General features: G+C 33.5%; 1 protein-coding gene across 1 annotated transcript; it reads right to left on the bottom strand.

Moving 5' to 3' along the window:
• Window positions 1-1,958: 1,958 nt before the first annotated feature.
• On the bottom strand, window positions 1,959-9,610 carry LOC110021403. Its single transcript, XM_020719887.1, has 6 exons — window positions 9,455-9,610; window positions 9,216-9,361; window positions 2,526-2,588; window positions 2,336-2,428; window positions 2,121-2,138; window positions 1,959-2,006 (listed from the first exon to the last, which is right to left on the bottom strand). Exons 1-6 carry the CDS (start codon window positions 9,591-9,593, stop codon window positions 1,959-1,961), a joined length of 507 nt encoding a protein of 168 aa, XP_020575546.1. The 5' UTR covers window positions 9,594-9,610.
• Window positions 9,611-9,617: the final 7 nt, after the last annotated feature.

The raw sequence follows: 9,617 nt of genomic DNA, 5'->3' as shown, positions 1-9,617 counted from the left end.
ACAACGTCTAGCCCTTAATGAAGATAAATCCTTAAACTAGTAACTTACACAAATTAGAAAGTGAACCATTTACAGTTTCAACCAATCCAAAATGCAAAAAACATTAATGAACAACAGAGAGAATTGAGAGAGGTAAGGAGGGAGGGAATTGAACGGCTTTATAGGTGGATCACTATGACCATTATTTGGCTCTTGGCATTCCAAGTTTTACAAACTATAATATCTCACCTTCCGTGCTCATACAAGACAGCATGAAAGTATGATTATAAACTATGATCTAGCATACAAATTTAAGTGGATATTTACAGTTCGCAGTGATTCCAAACAATGTTTGATAAAAGAAGTTGATAAAGATGATAAGCCGCATACAACAGGTTAAAAATCCAATCAGGTTCATTCCAATATTTTCATCATGCAGCCGTTACCTATATTTTAATTATAAGGGGTCAAGTTCATTACCAGGTCTCAGAGTAAATAATTTAAACTAACTAAACTAGTTCGTCTCAATCAGGCAACACCCTAACAAGTAATTCAAAACATAAGCTCTAAAATCTTAGGATGGTACTGTACACCCTTCACTGTATGTACTATGTTCATCCTTCTTGAGTTATTTAAAATCTTTAATGATGAAATTTATAAGCATAAAATGTATTAAAAATGCTTTAAATCATTAATGATTTAAATTAAAATCCAGCCTAATTAATGAACAATACTCATTTTCACAATATTACATGAACATCAAGGGGTCACCCTTAGTCGTTTAAACCATGAACATGAAAAAAAAATCCCTAAAATAGCCAAATTCAATCATGTGGTATTTTTTAGATAAAAATAAATTATTTAAGGCATCGTAAATTCCAACAAAATCCTTAAATGCAGCATAGTCCTCTTTCATAAGATCGAAGCCAATAACCTTAATTTGTAAGTACACAGAACAAAAAATTCTACTTCAAGCACCAACAGTTTTATTTTCAGATCCAAATTAGAATTTAAATACGAAAGAATATTCTCATAAAAAAAATATTTATTTAATGCCTATAACCTAGCTTCTATTAAGAGCTAAATTCCTAATCTTGATGATAAAATAATAATAATAAACTCTTTGGATAACAACAAATGCTTCCAATATCAAAGACCTTGTACTACGGCATAGAATTTTGTATCCTATATAAAATCTACCAATTGGATTTAAGATGGCTGTGAGTTGGCTTTCCTAACTATGCTTACAAGAAATTTATATTAATTAAATAAAAATAATTTACATTAGAGTTCAAGCTCAATTAATCGTGATATGATCATAAATATCCAAGAATTCAAGAAAATTTTGGAAACAAATAAAATCAGCGAGAAAAAAAAAATTATTTTTCACAAAATAAAATTTTAATGTATCCCTTTCCAGACAAAATCAAGAACACTAAATTAACCAATAACCAAGCAAATAAAAAAATTGCCAAAGTAAAAAAAAAAACCAAGCCTAAAGTCATCACAAGAAGTTGACTTCCAAAGAAATTCATTAGTCATATGTATATTGTACTAGAAAAAATCACACATCCAATTAGCATTCACATAATCTCTCACAATTTAGGCTTAAATTAATTCCCAAAAAATTCACAATTTAGTTTAAATCTCAGCATCAATGGAACCAATAGGACACGATGAAGAAAAAGGATTTATGTAGCATGTAGCTGACCCCACTTAGTAAGACGAAAGGCTTGTTGTTCTTGTTCTTGTAACCATTGAAACAAAAAAACTCCCAAATTAAATTTTCATAGTGATGAAGTATATCAGTCAGGTCACAATCAAACAAAACAACCTAAGAAGGTTGCATGCAAATCTTATTCAAAAGCAAATCCCCAAATTACACAAAATTGATGTCACAAAATGCAAAGTATGATAGAAACAAAAATCTAACCCACCAACTTTTCCTTTTATTTTAAATAATGCCAAAAACCACTGCCTTAGCCAACAACCACCACATCCATAAAGAGGTACCATCCATCAGAAAACTATATAAAAACATTTTTAATAAAACACAAATTCTAAAAAAATAATTCTTGCAAAATTGCACTAATGTCACACAAAGTCTCAACGGTATGGAGACTTTGTGAATTAAAGCTCACCATAGCTTGAAAGTTCTTCTACAAGCAGTGACAGGATTAATGGCATCAATAAACAGGGTACATTAAATTAATAGATATACTTTGAAAACAAATACAAAAACTGGTTTGGTAAAACTTCTCATCAAACTAACCAGAGAAATTAATAGCCAATTATAAAGATACAATTTTCTCATTAAGAAGAAAGGCATAAATGAATCACAAAGAAACTTACATACAGGTTTATGCATATCTTCATATATTCCTATCCCAACAAGTGCTGCGCGCAATAAGGCAGAAATGTGCTGCAAAAGAGAGGCTGCAACACCAACCTACATTATAAATAAGTAACACGTATAGTGATGCTATGCAATTGACACCGAAGAGCTAAATAAGAAAAGATATCAGCTTATGACAGTTGATGCTTACAATGGATGAGTACAAGACTACAGCTAGTGAACTCTTTCGACCTGTTGGCAACAGCTTCATACCCTGCATGAATATCATAGAAGATTAGACATTTAGAGCATTCTCCTATATAACTTGATCCTGATAAAAAAAAGGGGGACAACTAAAAATTATGAAAACTCAATTAACAGAATTGGTAAACAAAATGAGAATAAAGTTCTACGACTTCAATACTGTTCTCAAAAAAACAATTTTCTTAACCCAAAGGTCGATGAAAATCATACACTGCGAGAATCCATTTTAAATCTTTGTTTTATGACAAGCTTATATACAAACACAAAAAGATTGTTAAGCAAGTGTTTCACTAGTTGTGAAAGCAAATCATTAGGCATTGTTTTATAAAATGTAAGTTTTGAAGATGGATAGAAGATTAGTAGAAAAGACAGCATGCTATAATTAACAGAGCACAGTACAAATAACCCTCTTTAAATCTAGGGAGATCTCCAACTTCACTCATTTAGCTTTATGATTTGTTAAAGTTGAGATTTTTGTGTATTCGGAAACAAAACTCCTCTAATATTGCTAAACTTCTTGCATAAGAACACCATATAACCATTAAAACAATAGAACGTGAGCAAAACTAGATTCAGTCATTTAGTTTTATGATTTTTTGAAGTTGAGGTCATTGCCCTTTAGGAATCAAAACCCCTCTAATCGTGCTACACTTCTTGCAGAAGAAAAACATTTCACCATTAAAGCAATCATAGGTGAGCAAAACTAGCTTCAGTCATTTAGTTTTATGATTTTTTTATCTTGAGATCATTGTCCAATAGGAATCAAAACTCCTCGAATCTTGCTACACTTCTCGCAAAAAAAAAAAAAACCTTTCACAGTTAAAGCAACCGTAGGTGAGCAAAAATAAGTCTTTTCTTTAATTCTGTAACATCAATATATCCAAAAAAGACAGCATGCTATAATTAACAGAGCACAGTTCAAATAACCCTCTTTAAATCTAGGGAGAACTCCAGCTTCACTCATTTAGCTTTATGAATTATTCAAGTTGGGATCTTTGCGTATTTGGAAACAAAACTCCTCTAATAGTGCTCAACTTCTCGCAGAAGAACAACATATAACCATTAAAACAACAGAACGTGAGCAAAACTAGCTACAGTCATTTAGTATTACGATTTTTTGAAGTTGAAATCATTGCCCTTTAAAAATCAAAATTCCTTTAATAGTGCTACACTTCTCACAGAAGTAAAACTTTTCACCATTATTAAAGCAATCGTACGTGAGCAAAACCAGCTTCAGCCGTTTAGTTTCATGTTTTTTTAATCTTGAGATCATTGCCCTTTAGAAATTGAAACTGCTAGAACCTTGCTAAACTTCTTGCAGAAGAAAAACCTTTCACCGTTACAGCAACCGTAGGTGAGCAAAAATAACCCTTTTTATTAATTCTGCAACATCAAGATATCCAAAAAGGACCTCAAAGTCATCTGGGCTCCATCAACTTCCCAATTATACATATAAAATAGGCGGTTGGAGTAATCTAAACAGATGTTGTGCTGAGGAAAAAGTTAGACAAGCAAAAGTGCCATTGCAGCTCATGAAAGATTGGTAAGAGAAATACTCTGCAATTTCATCAAAAACACATCTTCAAGAAGCATGGAGTCTCTTTGGAGACCTTTGTTGCGTAAATGGGTAAACCGAGAAAATGGGCATTCCCAACCTCATCATGCTAAATTTGTGGATCCAATGATTGAATTTTTAATGTTGGTCTCCTTCAACTCCCTAGATCTGGATTTTCTTTCAATTGGTGTTATAACCAACCCAATAATCCAATCGGATGAAAGCACCCCAGAGTGTTGGTTAACACTGCATAGTTGGATCCCTTTACCTTTTCATTCTACAATACACTACCCCTCACTCTATCTAGATCACTTTATGCTCATTATTTCTTCCACACAATTCCTCAAAATAAAACGTAATAAGAATTTATGAAGTAATTGCATTGGATTTAATGATCTTATCAAGAAAGCTGAAATCAATGTCTTACAAAACCATCATTTCCAGTAACCTAGAAATCAATCCTTTAAACCCTTTCTTTCGACATAGGAAAATTAAACTAAAATAAATTCAAGACAATCTCATTTCTGCATCCACTTTAGAGTATAATTAGATCTCTCAAAGAGTTCAGGTGAATTGGATTGTGAAACGAGAGGATGATGTTGGGTTTTTTAAAAGAAAATTAAATGTCAAAAGAATCATAACCATTCATGAGCTTCATATCTCACATGGCAATGCCTCCACTAATAATCTAGTCTTTGTTGGGCCCTATTGCAAGTTACTGATGGAATCTTAAAAAGCAGCTTTCATTAGCCTTGTTTATAATGTGGATGTCAAGAATGCAGTATCCTCCCTAGATAATGACAGAAAACCTGACCGAAATAGGTTTAATGCCAATTTCCACAAGGATAAATGAGAAACAATTGACCCACAAATCATAAGAGTAGCATGGCATTTCTTATAAGACTTCTAAAATGTCCATCTTTTTCAAACATACTGCTAGTGCCCAAATACCAAAAAAGTTAAATTCAAACACAGTTTATGATCGTAAACCATTAGTTGTATGTAAAATTTACAAGGTTATAACTAAGATTTTAGCTAGCAGACTTAGGGTTTGTTTGGGGCAGTTACAAAAGCAGTTTATCCTTATAAGTTGTTGATCGGCAGCTTATCCTGATAAGCTGGTTGATTGTTTGGGACAGCTGTTTAAAAACAACTGATTTGCAGATGTTTGTGGATAAATGACCATGCTACCCCAAATAGGTGATATGTATGTAAATCTTTTGTTTTTTTTATTACTGCTAACCCCTTTTGGCTTATATAAATGCACAAAAATTAGGTGGTATTTATGTAAATATTTTTTTATTTTATGTGCAAATGCACAAAGATTGTATGTATGTAAATGAATAAACAAGAATTGAGTGGTATACACTTAAATAAATATACAAAAATTGAGTGATATATATGTAAATAAATATACAGGAATAAATACATGAAATTGGGATATGTACTTAAATAAATGTGCAAAATTGAATGTTATAAACGTGAATAAATGTGTAGGAATAAGTACACAAAATTGAGTGGCATGTACATAAACAAATACACAGGAATTGAGTCCTATGTATGTAAACCTTTATATTTTTGTTTTTTTAGAAATGGACAGAAATTGAGTAGTATATTTGTAAAACATCTTTTTTTTATTTATTTGCTGTAAAATGAAAAGAATTGAGTGGCATGTATGTAAATCTCTGCTCCTACCCGAAATCTCCTTTCTTTCTTTGAGATGCACGAAAAAGAAGAAAAAGAGGGGGAGGAGTACCTGGCCGAAGCGTCGCCGGAGAGAGGAGTTTGTCAGAGGAAGCTCGCAGGAGAAGGAGGAAGTTGGCAGAGCCAAGAGGAAGGCAGACACAAAGAGTGTGAACAGCGCATACCAGCTAGCTCTAATCACGATTGTATCGCTAGGGTTGCGATCTCAGGGGTTTTTGGGCGAAGCCGTGAGAAAGGAGAAGTGGGCAAAGGTTTTTGAGCTGAGCCTGGAGGAAGGCAGACACGGGGCAACAACGTTAAATGCTGAAGGAAACGCCAGACCGCAGGGCTCCTCCCGCGGCCTGCATTTAATTAAACAGCGAAACAACGTTTTGAAATAAGCATCTCGAACATTTCTTCCAAACACTGAGGCGGCATTTTCAAAACGCTGTCGCAAATGATAAGCTACCCCAAACACACCCTTAATTGCACTTCCAAACCCAATTAAGTTGGCCCATGCGCTTTAGCGGAAGGAATGAATATTTCTTATTCAAGATAGCTACAAGAATGGATGCATCATTTAAACAATTAATTATTTTATGATAAAGTGGATCTCAACAAAGTTTTTCATTGCGTTAACAAGGATTTATAAGGCTTACCTTCTTGACTTCCCATCACTTTTATCAATTGGATTTTTGCCAATATTGGCACAATTCCTTTCTCCATAATTGTTAATGGGGAAAATTGCGTTAACTTCTCCTTTATAAATGGCTTAATTGACGGTTGTCTGCTCTCATCTTACTTCTTCACAATTATTATGGAAGAACAATCAAGGCTAATCAAAGAATGTTCTCTAAGCAATTCGTTGTAGCTTTTTATGCATAACAGCGTACCTAGTATACATCATCATATATATATAGATGACCCTGGGTTCTTCGAGCAAGCTAATTTTGGCTTTATTTCTAACATGGTATCCTACTTATAGAATTTTAAACTTTCTATGGGTTTGTTAGCCAATATGGATAAGTCAAAAAAGTTGTTTTCTAAAGCTAATTCTAATACTGCAAAGCTTATGCTCTTCCTAATTTAAGTCTTCCCGTTCAAACCTTTTCTCGGATTCAAAGATTATCAAAATCTGTTTAATGCACGCATTTCAGAATTGTAAGATGAAAGTAAAAATTTATTTCTATTGTCGAAAGACTACAACTTATAAAATCCACACAAAACAACCTTTATTATTGGTTCAAATCAATTTACATACCAAAATCTGTTATCTGATAATAGCTAAAAAAAATGCAAATTCTACCACGACCAGGCTAAAAGTGTGTTTGGGGCAGCGGTGTCGTGTCGTACCACAATTTTTTCTGTTTGGTAAAACTGTTTTTAGCTTACGTTCTTAAAAGACCGCAACTAAAAACTGTGTTTTCCTACTATATCTGATTACATGCAATGACTGCTAAAAAATTGCTATCTAACTTTTCAAAAAAAAAAAAATTTGTAATTGTCACCACAGCTTTTTAAACATCAATTTCTTCCTCAGCAGCTTCACATATGTTTTTAAAACAACTATAGTTGTCCCAAACAGACCCTAAGAGACCAAGAGAAATGAGTAGAATTGGTTATTTAATAAATCCTAACCTGAGCTAGGCTATTAACAGAAAAAGGATATGAAGTTTTCTTTCTAAGAACCATCTGCACAATTCTTGGTGGAAAAGTGTCTCTTATCATGCCCAAAGCTTTACCAGTCTTACTTTTCACGGCTTCTTCCATTAAGAGTCAACTTAGCCTTTCTATGAACAAAAGAGCTAAGATAGCACTTTATTTTTATTAATTCCATTTGGGGTAAATTTTGGAAATATGTAATCTCACTTTTTCAAAGTGATGGTGCTATAGAGGGAAATGTTATTAGTATAATTCAAGTTGGATGATTAACGTGGAGGAATGTATCGGCCCAATTGTGTAATAGAATATTAGTGCTTACACTTAAAGAAAAATTTTATAAGATGGTGGTGAGACCTACAATACTCTATATCGCAAAATGTTGGTATGTAAAGAGAATCATAAAATTAAGTTAAATGCTGTTGAGATGAGAATGCTCATGTGGATAAATGACAATAGACTAGACAAAAAGTGAAATGAATATGTTTGTGAAAGGGTTGGACTAGCTCCAATGGCATACAAGATTAGAGAGAATCGTCTTAGATGGTTTGGTTACATTAAACTTTGGCTGATTTGACGAACCAGTTAGGTAAGTGGATCCTTAGATTTGATTTATGTTAAAGTAGAGGTAGACCTAAAAAGGCTTGGGGCATGATGGGTAAAAAATTATCTTAATTTATTACAATTAAATGAAAATAAAACAATGGAGAAAATTGATTCATGTAGCCGACCCCACTTGGTGGGATAAAGGCTTGTTTTTTTGTTGTTGTATTTAATCTCAATTTTATACTTACTTACAAATGCTACTCTAACATTAATATTAAAGAAGCCTAGCACTTCCTACTAACTTGATTAATTCCCCTAGCTGCCACCTTGGCATTTCTAATACTATGTTAGCTAGTGTGGTTGATAAGTTTTCTTGTAAAGGGAAGAGTTATTCCTCACTTTGCTATATAGTTTACTTACAATAATACTCTTAGGGTCTGTTTGGGGCAGTTGCAGTTGTTTGAAGAAACAACAGTGAAGCTGTTGCGGAAGAAACTGCTTTTCAAAAAATTGGGGTGACTATAAATTTAATTTATTTTCAAAAAGTCAGATCATAACTTTCTGGCAGCTACCACACTTTCACAGCTCAGATTGAAAAAAATCAACTTTCTACAACAGAAATTTCTAAAAACAGCAAGAAAGCAATTCGCCAAACAAAATGGTGGTAGCGGTTTGAAAAGCAAATCATGCATAAAGTTATCTCAAACAAACCCTTAATGTAGATTAGCACAATAAGGTATGATTTAAGGGGTAATCACTCTCTATTACACTCAGAAAGCTTACTTGGACGACTCCTAAATTCCTAGCAATTTGACAAAAAAGAGGCATGCATTCCTGTCAAAAAAAATATCATATTTATTAAACAATAAAAGTGTGGAATTTAAACATCTTTAAATAAGCTTTCTCAATGTGGTCTATCCATAACCTGCTTCCGTTTGGAATTTTTTGTCTTTTTAATGCCTATGTTATGTAAGTTATTCACTTATTCCATTAGGTTAAATTACTTTGTCACCCGACGTTTTCTCCATTCATAATATAACTAACAATCGGAAGAATGAGATTCAGAAACTGGAATTCGGAGCTGGAAATTTTTGCAAATATCCGCTTCAACGCTTTTGTGTTGTGGAAGATATTAAAAACTGGTTGGCATGTTTTATATCTATATAAAAAAGGTTCCGAGAAGTGTAACCTAACCTGGTAGACAACCATTAGAATCACAAGTATGATGCCAATTGTCATCGCGCTCCCATAGTAGAAGATAACAGACTCGCTCAGAGAATCAGCCATCAGCATAATGGAAAACCCAAGAATAAGGAAAACCACACGATGTGGTAGAAATTCTGCAAAAACGTACAGGTTAGCCCGAACAAAAATTTAGTTCTTACTTTAAAGAGAAGAACCAAAAAAAAAAAAAACTTAACCTAAAAGCTCACCAAGCTCACTTGTCACTTCCAGGACTCTTGATGGATCCGGCAGCACCCTGACGTCAAGAATCCAATCCTCGAAGGGCGATAATGAACCAACGAACGAACCCTTACTAGGAAACTTCCACCAGAGACCAGCAGGGCACATCCCGATCGCAAGAGAAGCATTCCT

Source organism: Phalaenopsis equestris, unplaced genomic scaffold, assembly GCF_001263595.1.
Source record: "Phalaenopsis equestris unplaced genomic scaffold, ASM126359v1 Scaffold000134, whole genome shotgun sequence".
Classification (NCBI taxonomy): domain Eukaryota; kingdom Viridiplantae; phylum Streptophyta; class Magnoliopsida; order Asparagales; family Orchidaceae; genus Phalaenopsis; species Phalaenopsis equestris.
This window is presented reverse-complemented; position numbering and strand designations above follow the sequence as displayed.

Excerpts from the sequence above, each read along its gene's own strand:
- LOC110021403 (XM_020719887.1), bottom strand. The coding sequence starts at position 9,593 with ATGTGCCCTGCTGGTCTCTGGTGGAAGTTTCCTAGTAAGGGTTCGTTC. Across the intron at positions 2,589-9,215 it reads TTCTAATGGTTGTCTACCAG|GGTATGAAGCTGTTGCCAAC; the intron begins GTTAGGTTACAC and ends ATATTCATGCAG. Across the intron at positions 2,429-2,525 it reads TAGTCTTGTACTCATCCATT|GTTGGTGTTGCAGCCTCTCT; the intron begins GTAAGCATCAAC and ends TTTATAATGTAG.